Source organism: Nematolebias whitei, chromosome 1 (genome assembly GCF_014905685.2).
Source record: "Nematolebias whitei isolate Nwh7 chromosome 1, NemWhi1, whole genome shotgun sequence".
In the NCBI taxonomy this organism is placed as follows: domain Eukaryota; kingdom Metazoa; phylum Chordata; class Actinopteri; order Cyprinodontiformes; family Rivulidae; genus Nematolebias; species Nematolebias whitei.
In genome coordinates this window covers 9,081,387-9,102,664 of record NC_056498.1, presented here as the reverse complement: position 1 = coordinate 9,102,664, position 21,278 = coordinate 9,081,387, and the positions used below count along the sequence as shown (strand labels likewise).

The 21,278-nt window shown below is 44.6% G+C and overlaps 1 protein-coding gene across 1 annotated transcript in view; it reads right to left on the bottom strand.

The window, feature by feature from the left end:
* Window positions 1–803: 803 nt before the first annotated feature.
* Window positions 804–21,278, bottom strand: part of ecsit (ECSIT signaling integrator) — a 21,940-nt gene continuing 1,465 nt past the window's right edge. The window contains exons 3-8 of the mRNA XM_037674941.1: window positions 6,933–7,338; window positions 6,633–6,856; window positions 5,700–5,757; window positions 4,313–4,461; window positions 1,651–1,756; window positions 804–1,573 (exon numbers count right to left, since the gene is read on the bottom strand). Coding sequence (XP_037530869.1) covers window positions 1,293–1,573; window positions 1,651–1,756; window positions 4,313–4,461; window positions 5,700–5,757; window positions 6,633–6,856; window positions 6,933–7,338 — 1,224 coding nt within the window. The 3' untranslated portion in view covers window positions 804–1,292. The remainder of the gene's footprint in view (window positions 1,574–1,650; window positions 1,757–4,312; window positions 4,462–5,699; window positions 5,758–6,632; window positions 6,857–6,932; window positions 7,339–21,278) is intronic.

Sequence of the window (21,278 nt, the reverse complement as noted above, 5' to 3'; positions counted from 1 at the left end):
CAGCGACCTTCTTCCTGAGAGGCAGCAGCTCTACCAACTGAGCTTGCGTTGCCATTTGTTCTAAAGAAAAATAGGAGGCGGAACCTGGGCTGGGCCTTACAATGCACAAGGGCCAAATGTGTCTGTGATGGACTGGAGACCTGTCCAAGGTGTCCCCCGCCTCTCACAGAGACAGACACCACGACCCAAAAGGAGAAGCAGGTAGAGGGTGGATATATAACAGTAATGTTCTACATGTTTTACTTTAATCAGATTTCAGTTTACAGGCTGAGACTCTTGCTGCTTATTGCTGTAGCTCTGCGAAGCACAGTACGTTTAGTTCTTTGTCCTGAAAAAGGTTTTCCTGGTACCCTTTACACCCGGGTTAGAATCTCCCTGCCTTTCATTCAGGCTTTATGATGTGATGTGAATTATTCTGGCCTGTACATAAAACCCAAAGGCCAAATATACCTGTTCCCTTTTTGCTATGTTTATTTATTATCATAGTCTTAGATGGAGAAGTGCGGTCTCTCAGTTTGTAAGTATTGAAGGTTTTCCTGCATGAGTAGTAAAACACAGGCTGCGTTCTTATTTTCTGTTTTGTACAAAGTTTAACATGCTGAAATGTTTGTTTAAAGCACAAAGTTGTGGTAAAGCGCCCTCAGAGCGCAGCTCGAACATGATGTGAAGAGCTGGAGGTGACCAACTCGTCTGACCCGTTCAGAATGTAACAGAGTCAAAGCTGGAAAAGCCTTTCAGTAATAAACATTTTTTACATTTGGACTCTTTTACTTGAATCTTTTTTTTTTTTTCAAACATTAACACTCACTGTTGAAAGGTGAAGGCAGACAGTTGTGTTAGCAGAATATTCCCTTAGCCACCAGGTGAAATTTAACAACACAAAATGCCTATCGGATTAACGTCTGCAAATACTTTTAGATTTCATGATGGCTGCCGCAGAGCTCATTAGTGGCTCTAACTCAGAGAATTTCACAGATCTTAACGTTTGATGTGCTGGTAGCCGAGTCCTCTTCAACACGTACTCCAAACTCTAATAGAGATTCATAATGTCATTTTCAAGGCTTGACCCAAGATGGCTACAAGTCTACCATGTCTTAGTCTAAAACTCTGCCATTGTGGTAGAACTTAAATTACTACAATGTTTGAAGAATTTCTTTCAAAACGTAGGATTGATCCCACAATACGATCCTGTGAGAGGTACTGACCACCATCTTAAACATTTAGATTAAAAGAGTTGTGGATGACAGAAGTTTGGATAGAAAATTCTTTAAACATAAACTCGTTATGAGCTTTCATTGCTTCATCCTGTGGCTCCTCCTGGACTCTTCATCTTCTACACCATGTTCTTCAGACTGTGGATCTTCTTGCGGGGTCTCAGAATGAGGCCGATGGCTTTGACCCAACTTGGCTGTGTCCGTCTCTTGCACTTCTCGGGGGCCACTGTGTAGGCGGAACAGTGTGGGGACCTGACCCAAGATGGGATTGTTCAGCTGGAGGCCGGAGATCCACTGGTTCAGAGTCGCTTGATCTCCCCGGTCGGTCATACACATGCCGAAGACCGGACCGTCGTCCACTGGACAGACACACAGTACACACTGAGACAGGATGCTTCTGGTAAACTAGACATCTACAAGTCTGATGGTGTCTTACAGTCATCCACACTGAAGTCCTCGTCATCCTCCAAGTCACGCTCCAGATTAAGGTCCAGCTGCAGAGGGTAGTAGAAGCACCTCTCTGGATCATAGGGCTCCTCCACCTGTGGGAGGAGACAGCAAACCTGATGAAGACACAACACACTTTGTTTTGCCAGATTTTATCCACAATTTTCAATTCTGCCCAGTCTGCACTAGTTGGTACAAAACTCTGTTCTGCCCTGACCAGACCTCAGTCAGTCATTCTCTGATGTTCAGCGGTTCTGATGAACTACATCTAAAAATCCGAGACCAAGACCAAATTTCAAAAGACTTGGTATATCTGGTGCACAATCCATACATTTTTAAATGAATCATAATTTCTACAGTTTAGCGTCTTACCGACACTCAACAGGAATGTGGCTAACAGTATTTAAATGTCTTAAGAGTTTTTATTTTATTGTAGTGTTAATAATTATATAAATTTAATTTAAACAAGCTGAGGAATTCCAATTGTAAATGTTTGGACAGGGAATGCCAGTAAACCTTAATGTTTTTGGTGCAAGATATTCAAGTGGGGAGGAGTTACACTGGAGAATGAGAAAGGTGTTTTTTTATTCCAGCTCAGAGTGATCTCTTCTGTCTCGTCTTCAACGCATTGTTGAAATATCTGGTTCACCTCCTACTTGACCAACAGAACTTTCTCTGCCATGATGGGTACTCTGTCCTCCATTGCTCCTCTTGTGGTGTGCCACTGGGCTCTATTCTTGGTCCGCTACTCTTTTCTCTATATGCTGCCACTTGGATCAGTTAGAGCCAGACACCATTTTTCTTTTCACTGCTATGCAGATGACCTTCACTTGGATCTGCTTGCAATGAAATAGTAAGTAACCTTCAAACTTCTTTTAGTGGTTTCAGTGACTTCACCAACATTTGCTGCTTTTAAATGAAGGAAAAACGGAGAGGGGCATCACGGTGGCGCAGTTGGTAGAGCTGCCTCCTCTCAGCGAGCAGGTCGCCCCTGTTCAAATCCTGACCCTAGGGCCTTTCTGGGTGGAGTTTGCATGTTCTCTCTGTGCATGCATGGATTTTTTCTAGGTATTCCAGTTTCCTCCCACACACCAAAAACATGCATGTTAGGCTGATTGTTAACTAAATTGTCTCAAGGTGTGAGAGAGAGAGAGTGAATGGTTGTTTGTCTCTACGTGTCCCTGTGATGGACTGGAGACCTGTCCAGGGTGTCCCCCACCTCTCACACAGTGACTGTTGGACATGGGCACCAGTGACCCCCGTGACCCGAAAAGGAAGAAGCGGGTAAAGATAATGGATGGATGGAGAGACGGAGAGTATCTTTTTTTGGTGATGATGCTTCTTATATTTTCAGTGCTCTGACATCCAAGTTCAGAACCACAGTAAAAAAACATGACAAAGATTTAAAGTTTGACAAACATATAGCCTCTGTGGTCAAGGCCAGCTTTTATCAGCTACTACGTCTTTTAACCAAAGTTGAGCCTTTTTTAAATCATCCAGACCTGGAAAGGGCCATTCATACTTTTATCAGCTCAAGGCCTGAAGACTGTCAGGCTTTGTATGTAGGAAGCTCCCAGTCATCCATCAGACGTCTTCAACTGGTCCAAAATGCTGTGACCCAACTTTGAACAAACATTCCCAGACGTGAGCACATCAGCCCCATTTTAGTTTATCTACTGGGTTCCAGTTTGTTTTAAAATTGAATTTAAACTTTAATTGTTCACTTTTAAAAGTTCTTAACGGACTTGCTCCACTTTATTTAGCTGATCTAGTGGCTTTGTGTGAGCAGAAGAGAACCTTAAGATCAACGAATACTTCTTTACTCTCGTCTCAAAAAAAACGTCCCGATGACCTGACTGAACTTTGTTGGATTTTTTTTTTTACCTGGATTATCGAGCATGAACTTTGATCTAATCTTAAACCTTTTCATGCAGGCAGGTTTTTAATACCAAGTGGCTTTCTGGCATTTTATATAGTTTTTTTTATCGTTTGTTTTTAACTTTGTACTGTGCAGCACTTTGTGCATCTGTTGGCTGTTGAAAAGGATTCAATAAATTAACATTGATTGATCCTGGAGAGTGGAGGGAGACATTTTTGCCTTGACTAGGTGCAATGGTGGAGCCAGGGGGTGGCCAATGGTGGCCTTGGCTACCATAGACTAATCTTTGGCCACCCTGATCATTTGAGGAAACTATACTTTTAAGCAATATAAAAACTAGAAAGTACAATATACTCAAATGATTGGGGATGCTGGTTTACATATATATGGTGGTGGCCATCTTGAATTTTGATGTGGAAACCAAATAATAATGATGATGACATTTTTTACACCTAGATGTAGATGTTGCCACACACCAAAATGGAAGTTGGTACCTCACTTATTTTTCTAGTTATCATGCTCACAACATGCACAGACGGACGGTGGGTACAGTATTTCAAATTCCCCCTCCTGGCTCCGTGACGGTGGACAAAAACGTTCTGATCAAATGGGAAGATTAATTAAGATTAGAATGACTCTGCCTGTATATTTATTAGACTGATGAGTGGGATGTTGCTAAAAAAAAGAATGTTGAGCTGAGCTTCATGACGACAGGTAACCTCCTAGTAATTGGCACATTTCCTTAAATGAATCCAGTTAGGTGTTTGCCAACCTTCTCCTCTGGTGGTGTGGGGTCGGCTCTGAGGATGTAGTAGTAAACGCAGGTCTTCTTCAGCCACAGAGGGAAGGGGCCCTCCACAAACACCGGCCGCTTCGGGTTGTGTTTGGACAGCAGCTCCATCTGATCAGGGCTCTGAATACCTGATGCCGACACATGAAACTCTGTTAAAGCCAGCAGACACAACTCCAACACCAAGGAAACATTTTAGAAACCATCAGGTTCTGTGGGAATGCTGAGTCATCACTAATGGTTTCCTGTTGTGTTTTTTTTTTACCAACATTCTTTGCTATCTAACTTTTCTGCATGATTTGTATTGTTTTAGCTGTCCATACTTTAAAACACCGAGCTCATCCAGGAAGTGGGTTCTGTGTGTTTCATAACTTTCAAACTTTTCTAAAAATTTAACTTTATTTACAAATATATTCATCATAAAAACTGCTATTTTTTAAACAGCTTCAGCTTACTTTTAGCTGTAAGCTACCAGTTTCCCATTTTAGCTGGATTTTTATACTATAGTATTGGCTTTTTTCAATTTGAGACATTTAGTCTTTTACTACTTTAGCTTTTAGCTAGCCTTTTGAGACAATTTTGCTAGTTTAGGTTTTAGCTATCATTTAGATGCTTTTAGCTACCATTTTGCTACTTTTTGCTTAATTGATAATATTTTACTCCTTTTAGCTTCTATGTACCTTTGCTACTTTTAGCTACACGTTCGTTACTTTATCTTTTAGATAGTATTTTGATAATATAAACTTAAAGCAAGTATTTACTTACTCTTACCTAGGAATAATTTAGTTATTTTTGTATCTACCATTGTCCTTTTAAAATTTCTTAAATTTTAACTTTTATCAACCAGTTCATTTTTTTTCCACTTTAGCATTTTGTAGCCTTTTTTTTTACTTTTAGCTAGTCTTTTGGTAATTATCTTCCATTTAGTTTACGACTTTTAGCTTTTATCTAGCTTTATCCTAATTTCAGTTATTAGCTGCTTTTAGTTAGCTCTTTGCTTTTTTTTAGCTTATCTTTCATTTTTAGCTTTTTAGCTAACCTACTGCTACTATTAGCTTTTAGTTAGTAATTGCCACTTTAAGCTAGGATTTTTACATGTTTTGGCTTTCAGTTAGGGTTTAGCCTTTTTTTTTTTTGCTCATATTTTGCTCCTTTTAGCTTCACAAACTCAGTCTCAGTGAAGTGGTTCAGTTTTCACTGTTTCTGCAGAGAATGCAGCTTCTCCACTTTTAACATTTTAGATGTTTTTTCTTTCCATTTGAACAATGAGCTCAGAGAACAAAGAAAGAAAACACCTGATATCTCCCAGTAGGACTAGTAAAACAATATACTGTCTACTGGAGCAGCGGTGGTTCAGTAAACTCCGTACCGACGACATATGGAAGTTTGATTTCCTCTCCGCTCTCTGTGGTTTCTGCACATGGCTGCTGTGGAGAAGAGAAGAAGAACGTTAGCCTGTGGCTAAAACAAGTGAAGACGAGTGGTGCACTGGTGTCCTCTGACTGAGGGATCTGAAGAGTGAATGTTTGTAGTTCTGGAGAAGAGTGTTTTTCTGTACTGGAATTTGACAGGAAATGAACTTCTGGTTTCAACTGCATGGATGTATGCACCATATAGCATTTTTCGGTCTTTTATTTTATTTTAAACTAGTTTTATTTTTCCTTAAACTTCTCCAACCTGAATTTTTTTGTAGAATTATTATAAACAAATAAAAATCCATTTAAGCTGCAGGGTATAAGACATGAGGTGTCAAAAGGGGGCCTAAATTAAAAACCTGGTCTGAGCCACGGGCTGAGTTCAGTTGATACATTAACTCAGTCAGACCCCCGACATCTTTTCTTGGTTGCAGGTTCGTCAACAAGAGTTTGATCCATCTTATCTGATGTTCTGTTGCTCTTCCAGGTCAAAATCAAAATTACTGGAAAGACCAATGTTTTTTTTCTGGCTTCAAAGTTGGCCACTATGAGAAATCTGTGCTAAATGAAGTACCGTATTTTCCTGAGTATAAGTCGCATCAGTCAAAAAAAGCATCATGAAGAGGAAAAAACATTTATAAGTTGCTTCGGCGTATAAGTTGCAGGACTAACAAAGCTGCAACTTATATGCCGGAAAATACGGTATTTATCAGTTTTAAGCAAAATAAGAAGCAATAAAAATATTTTATATTTTAGGGGCGAGAATTTCACACATATGGTTGAAGGCAACAAAACAGAAAGAACACCAGGACCCTGCACAGCCCTCTGTAGACATCACTCAGTCATATTCTGTGTTTTCTGGTTATTTATGTAGAAACTTGTCTAACCTGGTAGATGGTAATTTTAGCATCCAGGTCGTTGGCGATGCGAGTCAAGCTGAAGCGGGCCAGGTCCACTGGGTCCTCAGGCATGTGGTGTGGAATCGGGTAAGGGTTTATGTGCTTGAATTTGGGGAACCAGTACAGCAAACGCTGGTACTTTCTAACAGGGTGGCCCTTGCGTCCAAAGATCTGGATGAGCAGGACCTTGGTCTCAAGGTTGGGCATCAAACCTAAAGAACGTGACATTTATTCAGACAAATGTTTAAATGAGAACATACTGAGATCCTAAGAGTGTCAAACACCCACCGTAGTTCTCCATATGTTCCAGAACTGCCACCCCACACTCCTGCTGTCTGGGATAATGAAGGAACATCTGCTGAATAGCGTTCTCGGGGACAAAGACCTCTTTAGGAAACACATCCAGCAGCTTGTTGTACACGCTCAGGTCTTTTTCCACCCCAAATTCTGGCATTTTACGCAGAGCGGCGTAGATGAACTCCACGTGACCCCGCCGCCGGATGTCCCTCTTGATGAAGACATCGATTATTTGGTTAAACGTGGCCTTTGTTTTGGACTCTTTGGCAATATGCTCAAAGAAGTCCTCCTTATGGACCAGAGAGTTTGTCTTCTCTGACTTGTCCTGCTTGGTGAAACGTGCGGGCCGAGGCCAACGCGATGGAGACGCCGGGCTGCTGTGAAAACATCTCAACAGCTACAAAAAATAAGACAAATTAAAATATGACCAGTAAACAGGAACGTTTGGCTGGACAGATGATTAATAACTGAACCAACAGCATTTCACAACTTTACAAGAACAAAATAAACAAAGTGCTCGCAGCATCACTTTCATGAGGACAATAAGAAAAAACAGTCACAAACAGATGAGACTCTGAGACAAAACCTCTTCACTGAAGTGGACCAGTCTGAAGCACCATAAAATAATAAAACCAGAGAAATTTCACTTCCTGTGAAAACAGTGTGGATGCTCAACCATTGCTGAAACTAGCTGAAGAAGCTGAAACCAGCTGAAAAGTTTTCTTCTCTAATAAACTGTTAACGTGAGCTGAAATAGATTACACACAAAAAAACCTGAAATTAGCTAAAAAAAATAAAAAGTAGCTGGAAAAGCTGATCAGAAAGAGGCTAAAAGGGGGAAAAATGGTTGAAATTATTCAAAAGAATCACCAAAAGGCAAACATTAGCAAAGAATAACATAGAAAAAAAAACTAAAACTAGCAGAAAAATACCTAAAAAGTAGCTGCAAAATCTGAAATTAGCAGAAGGAAGCTGAAATTTGTAAAAATAAGCTGAAATTAACAAAGAAGCTGAAAAATGCTAAAGCAGAACAACAGCTGCAATGAGCAGCAGGAGAAGGTTGTAAACAGCACAGAGGGTTTGAAGGACATGAGGAGAGCTCCATTCATTTTTAGAGAGGAAAACATGGCTGACAAAGCTAAATACAGCATTTCAAAAAGTATAAGAACTCTCAGCAGGAATGTCCTGCATGAGCTGAATATTTTGATATACGAGTTGTTGAAATAGAACAAAAACTGCAGAACGAGTTATGTGCTGACAAACGTACGGAAGAAAAACAGTGCTTAATGGTGAGAGGATGATTTAGAAACATTTACAAACTAAAAGTTCAAGATGAAGCTCCATCTTCGGTCGTTTTCACACCAGATAGTCCGGTAGACTCGGTTCGGTTCGGGACCAACATTCATGACCTTTTGTTTACATTTGAGCTGGTGCGTTTGCATTCACACTGCACTGTGCAGTCGAGTCAACCTGTTGAACCAACCTGTTCCCCTGCTCGCCTGTGGGGGCGCTGCACCAAGAACTACTGAAAGAAACAACACAAAAACCTCTGAAGACACGTCTTCTTCTTTTGTAAATAAAAATAAAAACGAAGTGGCATCAAGTTTAGCAGTTTTAGGAGTTATATTTTGTCATTTTTCAAAAATGGACTCAGCATGAGCAGAAGATGAGACAGAAGACCATGGAGAATATTGTTTTTCACACAAGACAGCTGACGGCTCCATATAAGGTCAGAGCAATGCGTGTTTGTTTACCCTGCGGAGCGTCCGGTCTGTTTACATTCACACTGTACTCGAACCGCGCTGGAGTTCGCTTCTACCGGACCGAGACCTAGGTTTTAGCCCGGGCCAGAGTTCACCTTTTTGTTCCGTGACAGAGTTCGATGGCACGTTCACACCTCCCTAAATGAACCAGACTTTCTAGGAAAACGAGCTAGATTTCGATTAAAGCGGACTAAACAGGGCTGGTGTGAATGCACCTTTACAAAGTTTGTCTGTCAGAATCTGACTATAACAAATATATTGTATAATTGTATTCCATCATGTTGTATTTATGCATGTGTTGTGTCTAACCAGTTTTTCAAGCTTCAAAAAACATTTATTTTCCTACAACGTAAAAGATTAAATAAATATCTTGCAGGACTCGTCAGTCTAATATTAAATGTAAAGGCGTTGTCAGCACTGCATGTTCCCGTACAATGACTCAATCTGTGCTCTGCCGTTCCCACCCAGGTGGAGCAGCGGGCAGATTTTTAGGCTGCGCAGAACAGCTGTTTTTGCTTAAAGACATCACAGCATGTGGGCACAACGGGGAATCGAACCTGCAAGTTTCTGGTCCCATGTCAGCTGCCCTACCACTGCACCACAGCCGCCCATGGCTGATAACCACCCACCACCAAGAGCTAAAAGGTGGAGGACAATGTTTTTGTCCATGTCTATGTAGTGAACTAGGCCTCAGGTCAAATCTGGCCTTGAGGGGCCTTCCTGGAACAAGAACTGTATTTCATTGATTTGAGTCCAGAAACACAAGATTAAGTCATCCAGAGACTTTCTAAGTGTCCTGCACTGATCAATTGAAAGAACACTCTCTTTTCTATTATCATTACTATTTTACAAATGTTTGATAATCAAAGTGTGTTTAGTTCAAACCATTTTTAGATGTTGCAGTGAACTAATCATTTTTAAATCAACTGTGAAACAGTAATAATGATTTTTAATCCTCATGCAAAGTAGAAATCATGTTAAGGTCTGTTACAGAGTAATTATGCATTTTCTGATTTTCTGTCTTTGAATGAGCAAGTGTAAGTTGGTCCAAGGTTGGAGTCAAACGCAGAACAAGTTGTTGGAACGAACTATCATGTTTTTAAATCCTCTCAGACGTAAATATAGAGGCTGGCACCTGTTTTCCCCCAACTCGCCTAAATATTCCTCTCTCTGTCTCTAAAAACATTTTCAATCTGTTCCAAAACACTTTCTGTTTTTCTGACTCCTAGTGACCTCTTACGTCACAAAAACACACCCTGTCTGGTCGATTTTGACCAATCAGGAACCTCCCAAATGAACCGGAAATAGAGCTCTTTAAATGTCGGTACTTCCTAGTTCAAACCAGTCGAGTTGGGTGGAGAGGTTGCAGGGCTTCAGTCGTTTGCCGCTCCAGTGCTGGGAGACCAGAAGTCCAGGCATGATCCAGAGCTCTTCGAGTCTTGTGGGAATTATGCAATCTTCCACATCTGAGTGGAACTTCTGACGGACTCCACTCATGTGAGTCCACCGAGAGGTGAACCTGTGTCGGACGGAATACCGTCACTACTTCGGACGATTCACAGCTGTTCCTACGGAGACGCTGAAAGGGTGCGTTAAATGGAACTCCGTACCAGTGGAATCACCTCCTCCAGGTAAAAGAGTTGATTTATACCACCTAAGTGTACCGGGGAAGAAGCTGGGAACTCACCGGAGAGTGCCGTTCTGATGCCGACACACACACATTTCCCTCATCCATCCTTTCTCTCAACTTAAACTTCAATTTCCATCTTTAAACTCTTCTATCTGCTAGAAATCATTCCAGATATTTTTAGAAATGTCTGTTGTGAAGTTTTCAACCATCGCCGTATGGTTAATCAAATTGTACAGCTTGCTAAATTAGCCATGTTGTTGTTGAAATCATTTTGCCAAATTAATGTAAATGTGTGATGTGTTTAAATCGTTTTTAAATAAATGACCCACTGTCGTTGGTGAGTCAAAGATAAACACGTTTCCGTCCACATTTAATTAAATTCAATGCACGTCATTATTCAGTCCAGAAAAATGAAAGAATCCGTTTAATTTATGAATATATACAGCATATGTTCATCTACATCTATGTGTGTGTGGATTTGTGTGTTTGTCTGTCAGCAAAAATTTTCATGAACCATTGGACATTTTTAATGAAACATACAGAAGAGAATAATTCACAACTGATTCAAGATGGCCGCCAGAGCCAAAAGACAAAAAAAAAAAAAAAAGACAAACTCTGTCAGTTTTATCTAAAAAAGTTAAATCTGGTCCTCTGGACATTAAAAAAAAAAAAAAAAAAAGGGCAAAACAAAAAAATGTAGAAACTTTTCGTCTTTCTTTACAAGATCCTGGAGAAAATAGTTCTATTTCATATAGGCTTCGCCCTTTAAGAGCTGTCGCTTAGTGGGTTTTATCCCGTCATGCGAAGCATCACACTGAAAAGTTTAGTCCACGCCCATCTGTTGTGTGGGCCCCACCTGGTCCGTATAAGTTATGTTAAGAGCGGGTAATCGGCTACCAATTTTCTTCAGCAAGCTAATAGCACTGACTTTCTACAAGATGTCCAGCTCCAACACCATCCGCTTGTGTCCGTCCTGCAAGACCGGTCACTTGCTCAGCTTCGACCGGCACGACACCTGCGAGGGATGCCTGGGTCCCCGCCACATCGCCTGTGCTTCCTCCTGCCGCCTCTGTGACAACCTTCCTCCGGAGGAAACGCAGAGGAGAGCAGCCTTGCTTAAGGCTAACGTCGAGGACTGCCTGTCCGTGGTGGGAGACTGTTTGGTGGACGATGCGATCGACTTCTTTGACGCCGGCTCTCGGAGCGAATCGGATGGTTCCTCTGGGACAGACGACGTCAGCAGCAGCCCCGATGCTCGCTCCCTCCCGGAGAGCGTAGTGTTGGAACAAGGGGGGCCGAGCGGATGCTCGACCCCTCCGGGCTTTCCCGCCTCAACGGCCACATCGCTCCCTGCCATCGGCGCTCTCCTCTCGGAGTTGCTCGACATTATCCGGGAAGCTGCTGACATGAAGGGACATTCCGTTCTCTCCCTCCCCCCGCCCAGATTGGATGATCTAGCGGGAAGGTTTGGCTCCACTCCGGCTCGCCGTCCTGATCCCATCTGGCCTCGGTTTCCGGCGGTGACATCTTATTGGAACGAGGCCGCGGCCGGTCCTGGTAAATTGAGAGCGCCCGTCTCCACTTTCGCTCCCATCACCAGAGTGGAGGGGTTCACCGAGCGGAACTTTCCCTTGGTAACCCCCTTGAGCCAAGCCTCGCGGAAGCCTTCGGAGCGAAGCTGTCCAGGTTGGAGCAGCGTCCCGTCCCTCCTGGGAAACACGACCAGACGGTGACCACGCTCTCCAATCGAGCTCACCAATGTGCGTTTCAGGCAGCCACAGCTAACCACAACGTGGCGCTGTTAGCGTACAGCATGTCCAAGAGGCTGGAGACCGCAGATCTGCCTGAGGAGACCAGGAGCTCCCTCTGCAAGGCATCTGATGCCATTCTCAACATGTGTGCCTCTTCTGCGGTCTGCCTGTCCCGCATTGCAGTGTGGATGACAATGATTCAGAGGTCCACCTGGCTCTGTCATTCTCCCTCTCTGCCGGAAAAACTGCACAGAGACCTGATGGAAGGCCCCATCACGGCAGACGCGCTGTTCTGGAGCAGTTTCAAGGCCATGTTGGAGAACTCCAAAAAGTCGGAGGAGGTGTCGGAGACCGTGCGCCACCTCATCAAGTCGCGCGGCTCATCCCGTCCCCCGGCCCGCTGGAGAGATCGTCGTGAGCAGAGACAGAAACGACGACGTTCCACGGCCGCGGCGTCTTGCTCAGCTCCACCATCAGCCCTGCCCGTCAGAGACCAGCCCTCTTCATCCCGACAACCAGCAGTTCAGCGTTTTCCCAGACATCGCGAGCAGGCGGCACCGTGGGCCAACAAATCGCAGAGCTCACGGGGAAAAGATAAAAAAAATGACGGTCTGCGGAGGGTGTGTGTAAAAATGACACGTGTTGAAATAAAACATAATTCAATGATTAAAGTGTCTGTTTTTAGCCAGTCTGTAAGCTCGGATGAACTCACAGCGGCTGCGCACACATCCTCCACACAAAACGAGCCGGAGTCCTAAAATAAAGGTTTTTCAAAATCACCGTTGCTCCAAAACGAGACGAGACACTCGCATGACACAACAGTGGTAAGCAAAATAACTCGTTTTCAGCCCGAGCTGCACAATCCTCACCCGAGCTGTGTCAAACGTGCACCCGCGCGACGCGAACAGCCTTCACCCAAACGGCGTCGCGTTGATGAAAGTGCACACACAGCTCCCCAGCGTTCACCGGCTCACATCAGCATAAATGCGGGTCCGCAGGACGGTTCCGGTGAGGGACCTCGCTCTCAGTGAGAGCGACACGCGCCGCACAGAAGCAAACGTGTGCCTCCGCGGCGCGGGCAGCTTTCACTCACCGCTTCTCAGCGCTTGGCCACTCATGTCAGCATAAGCGTGCGACAGCTGAGCGAACCCAGTGACGAACCTCGTTCCCAGTGATAGTGGCGCACGTCCCACCAAAGAAAACGCGTGCTCTCGCGGGGCTCGCAGCCTTCACTCAAATGGCACGACATGGATGAAGTCGCGCTCACCACTTCTCAACGATCGCCCGCTCATGTCAGCATAGATACGAGATCGCGAAGCGAGACCCGCGTAGGACCCCGCTCGCGGAAGGAGCGACACACGCTTCACCGCAGTGGCGTCAAATGCGCGGCGCCATCAGTTGTCACACGCCTCTCCTCAACACACGCCGGTCCACTTAGACATGAAGGTGGACCCGCGGTTCGAATGCAGCACACAGGTGCGTACAGAGCCCTTTTGAGGAAGCCTCGCCTTGGGTCACGCGGATCACACTCCCGCGGCGCATGACGGCGGTCGAGGCAGTGGACTGGATGACATCTGTACAAAACATGATACATCACCTAAACGCGCACCCACTCCTCGAACGTTACTTGGAGTGGCTAAAAACATGCTCGCCAAACAGATGGATGACCAGGTTGTTAAGCAGGGGCTACACGCTGCAATTTGCAACCCGACCCCCTCCGTTCTGAGGAATTTTAGAGACGGTCCTGTCATCACCAGACCAAATCTCATTCCTAAATGCAGAAGTCCAAGAACTTCTGGTAAAAGAGGTGATCTCCAAGATTCCCGACGGAGAGGAAAACACGGGGTTTTACTCACGTTACTTCCTAGTTCCCAAACGGACCGGAGGAACGAGACCCATTTTGGATCTGTCAGTTTTTAACAAGGTGATCATGGACAGACCGTTTCACATGTTGACAACCAGACAGCTGTTGGACAACATCCAGAGAAACGGCTGATTTGTTTCCATCAACCTGAAAGACACCTACTTCCACATACCGATCATCCCAAAACAAAGAAAATTCCTGCGTTTCTCCTTTCAAGGGATGAAGTATCAGTACAACAGGCTGCCGTTCGGGTATTCCCTCGCACCTCGTACGTTCTCAAAGTGTGTGGAGACGGCCCTGCATCAGTTTCACAGAGCAGGGATGAGAGTTTTGTTTTACCTGGATGACCTGCTGCTGCTGTCACGCTCCAGACAGGAAGCAGCGATGCAGGCTCAGGTGTTGACATCACACCTGTTAAATCTGGGCTTCGCCATAAATTGGAAGAAAAGCTCGATTCTCCCAGCCCAGATGATTGTTTATCTGGGAGTGGAGCTAAACTCGACCACCATGCGGGCTCGTTTATCACAAACGAGAATCGACACTCTAAAAGACCAGCTCCGCCACGTAAGACCTGGCAGAGTGATAACAGCTGTTTCTGTCATGAAACTATTAGGAATGATGTCATCAGCTCACACAGTGGTTCCGCTGGGTTTATTACACATGAGACGCCTCCAGAGGTGGTTTGCGCGTCTGAGTGTGGATCCAGTAAAACAACAGAGACGGATTATCACTGTTCCTCCCTCCGTGAGAGCAGACCTCCGACACTGGGGAAACACCCTGGCTCTGTCGGAGGGAGTACCCGTCAGCAGACCCACGTCACACGTGTCAGTCTTCACAGACGCGTCGCTGTCAGGTTGGGGGGACATGCCTATCTCAAGCTGAAGGAGCATTGTGGCCCCATCACACATCAGCTCACATAAATGCTTTGGAGTGTCGCACGGTTTTGAACGTGATTCAACACTTTGCTCCTGTGTTGCAGAATCAACACGTTTTGATTCACACAGAAAACAAGGTTGCTTACATAAACTGGCAGGGGGGTGTGCGCCCAGCCCAGATGTTACACATTGCGAGAAAACTACTGTGTTGGGCACACCAAAATCTGCTCTCCATCAAAGCAGTGTACATCCCCGGTGTTCTGAACAAAGGGGCAGATGTGATGTCCAGGGGCGGTCCACGTCACGGGGACTGGACTCTCCATCCAGATCTGATGGCTCAGACGTGACAGAAATTTGGCAAAGCGGCTGTGGACCTGTTTGCGACACGAGAAAACGCTCTGTGTCAATTATGGTTTTCACTGAGCCCGCGAGACGAACCACCGCTGGGGGTGGACGCGTTTGCTCACAGCCCATGGCCCAAAATGCTTCTTTACGCGTTTCCTCTACCTCCTCTGATTTTACGGTTTTTGAACCGAGTTCAGGAGGAGGGATTGACAGCTCTCCTGGTGGCTCCCGAGCGCGTGAACGCACCATGGTTCCCAGTTCTACGACGCCTGCTATCGGGGCGCCCGTGGAAACTGCCGTGGAGGGAGGACGCTCTCCTTCAGGTGGGAGGAGCGATCAGGAGTTACCCAGAAATAGGCCAGCACCTGTGGATCTGGTCGCTGAGCGGATCCGTTTAGAGAGGATGGGTCTCCCGCAAGATGTAATGCGCACAATCCAGGATTCACGTGCTGCATCTACCACAGCACTGTACACATCCAAGTGGACAGCTTTTCAGCGCTGGTGTACAGAGAAAGGTGAAGAGGCCACCTCATGTCCACTAGGTGGCATGCTGTCCTTTCTGCAGCAGCTGATGGACAGAAATCTGGCGTTCAGCACGATTAAAACGTACACTGCAGCCATCTCTTCCTGCCACGAAAGGTTTCGGAGACAGAACAGGTTTTTAATCATCCGCTGATGAAGCGTTTTCTAAAAGGTGTACAGAGACGCAGGCCTGTTTCACACTCACTTGTTCCACAGTGGGATTTAATACTGGTCCTGCAGGTCCTGATCAAAGCTCCATTTGAATCTTTGGATCAGGTTCCACTTAAATTCTTGTCTCTTTAAACAGCCCTGCTGCTGGCTTTAACATCCGCTAAGAGAGTGAGTGATTTATCTGCCCTCTCTGTCGCTCCGTCATGTCTCAGAATTCAGGCTGACGGCAGCTCAGCTGATTTAAGACCAAACCCAGCTTTTATGCCTAAAAACATCACGAGCTCTTTTAAATCAAGAGCGATATCGTTGGAGGGGGTCCCCCCCTTCACACACAGATCAGAAGAAGTAGCGTCTTTTCATTTCTTCTGTCCGGTGCAGGCGTTGATGTGTTACATAGCGTGCACAGCTGCAATGCGTCAAACTCAACATTTGTTTGTGCATTATAGAGATGCATCTGCAGGTCGCCCGTTATCCACCCAGCGCTTGTCACACTGGCTGTGTGAGGTCATTTCTGAAGCCTACAGAGCCTCAGATTTAGAGCCTCCTGTCAACCTCAGAGCACACTCGACCAGGGGTACTGCATCTTCGACTGCTTTGCATGGCAATGTAGGACATTTTGCACTGCGGCCGCGTGGTCAACACCCTGCTCATTCATTCACTTTTATCTACGTAATGTGACGGCTCGTTCCATGACACATTCTGTCTTTAGTGTTTTACAGAATGAATATTGTTGTTTCATGGAACTCCGTTTTACTCACATCTGTCTGCATGTATTACAGTGTGAGATGTTATCAGTCACAAGTTGTGATTGTCATTTTGGTTCTATTGTCACTAATCAGTTCACGCCTATTGTTACCAATCAGTTCATTTGATTAATAATCAGCTCTCCTGTTATTATTAATCTGTTCATACGGTTCAGCCGTAAACCGGTTGGTTCATGGCTCTTTTCAGTTTTCTTCCCTCCCCGTTGAAGTTTTCCGGGGCGTTCATGCATTCAGAACGCATAGTTACACAACATGCGTCTGTGCATGGCACACATAATTATGCAATGCGTAATTACGCACAAGGGGAGCTGAGTGACAAGACGTTTTTTGGGCAAGCTTCTGCTTCATACGGTGTTTGAATGGACCCAGTGAGGTGAGGACAACATCCGCTTCGCCCTTAACCCACTAAGCGACAGCCTTAAAGGGCGAAGCCTATACGAAATAGAACGTTGGTTACGTACTGTAACCCCAGATTCTATGAGTATAGGCGTAGCCCTTTAAGCGTCGGGCCTCACTGGCTCCTAAATGGCTGAAGAAAAAGCTATTTTTGGGAGCCGAATTCCCGCTCTTAACGTAATTTATACGGACCGGGTGAGGTCCACACAGCAGGTGGGCGTGGACTAAATTTTTCAGTGTGATGCTTTGCATATCGGGATAAACTCACTAAGCGACAGCCTTAAAGGGCTACGCCTATACTCATAGAATCTGGGGTTACAATACGTAACCAACGTTTTCATGGAACCCCATTTAAACTCACATCTGACTAGGGCATTAACAGAGTACTCGAGTAATCTACACATCGATTGCTAGGACATCTATCGAGGTTAAAAATGTAACGTCGAGTAACCGTAGTGATGTCTTATTATGTAACCACCGTATGACCGTAGGGGGCGGTGTTGCACTGTTGCAGGTCACAGAGTATGGTGTAACACCGGGTCCAATCCACGGAACCAGAACCAGTTTACTCTTGCTTCACAAACAAAAAGCAAAAAATATTAATCTCTAAACCTATGAAAAAATCTATAAACATATTAATCTCTAAAACTAAACAATGAGCACCACAGCTGGTGGTGGTGTGGGGTGGTCAACACCCCCCCCCCCCCCACCCCACTGTTAAGTTTCGTTTTTGACGTGCTGAGTGTTTCTTCACGTTTGCAGTTTAATAATAATAACTAATAGTTTAGTTTTTCCTGTGACTTATTTGCAGTATGATAAATGGTAGGAGCATAATATATGCTCCCAAATGCTGGTGAAGATTCTCAGTCATCCAGGACATGATGAATTCAAAAAGCGTTCAATACAAAAACAACTGGACTTTATTTGTAACAGAAGACGTTTCGCTCCTCATCCGAGGAGCTTTCTCAATTCAAAGAGCAGAGAGTGAGAGATACAGGTTATAAGGCTGAGTGAGATAAGACACACACACACATAAGACACACACACACACACATACATACTGTATATGTAGATTGGCAGTTCACACCTAAAAAAACATAAACAGTAGGTCTTTGTTCCTCTAAATCACAGCCGAGGCCCCTCTGTTCCCATCAGGTGTGAAAACCGGCTGGGGATCTGTTTTAAAGTTGCATTATATGTTTTTGAAAGTGGGAATCTGAGGCCTCCTCCTCTGTTAAGAGACGGCTTTTCTCTTTTTACATAGATTGCTTCCTTCACCCCCCTCTCAAACCATCTGTGTTCTCGGTCCAAAATGTGCACATTTTGGTCCTCAAAAGAGTGTCCCTTATCTGTGAGGTGGAGGTGAACTGCGGAATTTTGTCCAGAGGAGGTGGCTCTCCTGTGTTGAGTCATGCGTCTGTGAAGAGGCTGTTTAGTTTCTCCAATGTAGAGGTCTGGACAGTCCTCGCTGCCAATCTACATATACAGTATGTGTGTGTGTGTGTGTGTGTGTCTTATGTGTGTGTGTGTCTTATCTCACTCAGCCTTATAACCTGTATCTCTCACTCTCTGCTCTTTGAATTGAGAAAGCTCCTCGGATGAGGAGCGAAACGTCTTCTGTTACAAATAAAGTCCAGTTGTTTTTGTATTGAATGCTCCCAAATGTTTTGTTGGTCTTATTTTTTTTTGTTGTAAATAATTACCTTTTTTGCGATTTAATTAATTAATTAATTTTTGTATCTTGAGATCTATGATGTCATCAAATACTCGCGTTCTACTCAGGTTTTATTATGTTAATGTCGAGTTTAAAAATTATATACTCGTTCAACCCCTACATCTGTCTGCATGCATTACAGTGTGAGATGGTGTTATCAGTCACAAGTTGTGACTGTTATTTGCTTCTATTGTCACTAATCAGTTAATGACTATTGTTACCAATCAGTTCATTTGATTAATAATCAGTTCACTTGTTATTATTAATCTGTTCATACTGTTCAGCCGTGAATCAGTTGGTTCATGGCCCCCCTTTTTCAACATCTTCCCTCCCCGTTGAAAGTTTCCGGAGCGTTCATGCATTTCAGAATGCATAGTTACACAGCATGCGTTTGTGCATGGTACACATAATTACGCAATGCGTAATTACGCACATGGGGAGCTGAGTGACAAGACGTTTCTTTGGCAAGCTTCTGCTTCATACGGTGTTCGAATGGACCCAGTGAGGCGAGGACAACATCGGCTTCGCCCTTAACCCATCAGCGACAGCCTTAAAGGGCGAAGCCTATATGAAATAGAACGTTGGCAAACCACCACCTTCCAACATCAGTAGAGAGGAGAGGGACACACTCACCACTCTTAGCAAGGACAAAAACATCATCATTCTCCCAGCAGACAAAGGAAGGTGCACAGTGATTTTGAACCAGAAAGACTATCATGAGAAAGTTATGACACTCCTTAGTGACTTAACCACTTATGAACCTCTGAAAAGAGATCCAGGAAGTGGTTACAAGAAGAAATTGATAGATTGCCTGAAAATTTTGGAGCAGGACAAGGCTATTGACCGTTTTCTGTACCACAGACTGTACCCAGGGTAGGCCACACCTAGTCTGTATGGTTTACCTAAAATCCACAAACAAGGTGTACCTTTAAGACCAATTGTTAGCTTGATTAACTCTGTCACTTACAATGTTTCCAAATATCTGGCGTCTGTACTCATCCCTTTAGTTGGCAGCTCAGAACACCACATACAGAACACCATGGACTTTGTGGATAAGGTGAGGGATGTCATCATGGAGACTGATGAAACAATGGTCTCTTTTGATGTCACATCACTCTTTACGTGCATTCCTGTTGATGATGCAGTAGAGGTGGTCAGTTTAAAATTAAAATCAGACACCACTCTGAGCAGCAGGACCACGCTTTCCACAGAACAACTGTGTCAACTCTTGAAACTGTGCCTGCAGTCAACCTACTTCACATATGGGGAGCAATATTATAGGCAGAAACATGGGTGTGCTATGGGGTCTCCAGTTTCTCCTATTGTTGCCAACCTGTACATGGAGGAGGTAGAAAAGAGAGCCTTGACGTCCTTTTCAGGGACACCACCAAGTCATTGGTTCAGGTATGTTGACGACACCTGGGTTAAAATTAAATCTCAGGAAGTCCAACATTTTACTGACCACATCAACTCTGTGGATAAATACATCAAGTTCACACGAGAAGATGAAAAAAATGGCAAGTTGGCTTTCTTGGACTGTGAGGTCTCAGTCTCTGATAGAGGACTTTTGCAAACTGAGGTGTACCGCAAACCCACACACACAGACCAGTATTTGCAGTTTGACTCCCATCACCCTTTGGAGCACAAGTTAGGAGACATCAGGACTCTGTACCACAGAGCAGACAGCGTCCCCACTAGCTCAGGAGCCAGGCAGAAGGAGAAATCCCACACAAGACAGGCTCTAGAGCAATGTGGATATCCTAACTGGGCCTTCCTAAAAGCAGAGAAGAAACCCAAACAGGACTCCAGTCAGCCAACAGGTGAAAAGGAGGAACCCAGACCAGTGGTCATTCCATATGTTGAGGGAGTATCAGAGAAACTGAGACGTTTATTTTCTAAACATAACGTCCCAGTGGCTTTTAAACCCCAAAATACATTACGGCAAAGACTGGTTCATCCCAAAGATCCAGTCCCCCGGCACAAACAGAGTAATATTGTGTATGCTGTTCAGTGTCAGGAGGGCTGTGATCAGTCTTACATCGGAGAAACTAAACAGCCACTGGCCAAAAGGATGGACCAGAACAGAAGATCAACATCATCAGGCCAGGACTCTGCGGTCTACACTCATCTCCAGGCCAGCGGTCACTCTTTCAAGGATGAAGATGTTCACATCCTGGATAGAGAGGAACGATGGTTTGAGAGAGGAGTAAAGGAGGCCATCTTTGTGAAAAGAAATCGTCCATCATTAAACAGGGGTGGAGGCCTCCGGGTTCAATTGTCCCCCTCTTACAATGCTGCGATTGCTAGTATCACTCAGCCCTCTGTGAACAGTAAACAGCCATCAGTGTGCTAATGATCCATTGTTAGGCTGATGGTCCTTCTTGAGCATGTGATCAGCTGGTTTTGGTTGTCAGCAGCAAACTGGTTGATCCATTCTGAGAAGGTGCTATTTAAGAGACTGAGCTGAATACAGCACCTCAGACTGAGGAAGTCTCTCGGATGAGAGACGAAACGTTTCTACATTTTTTTGTCGTTTTGCTTT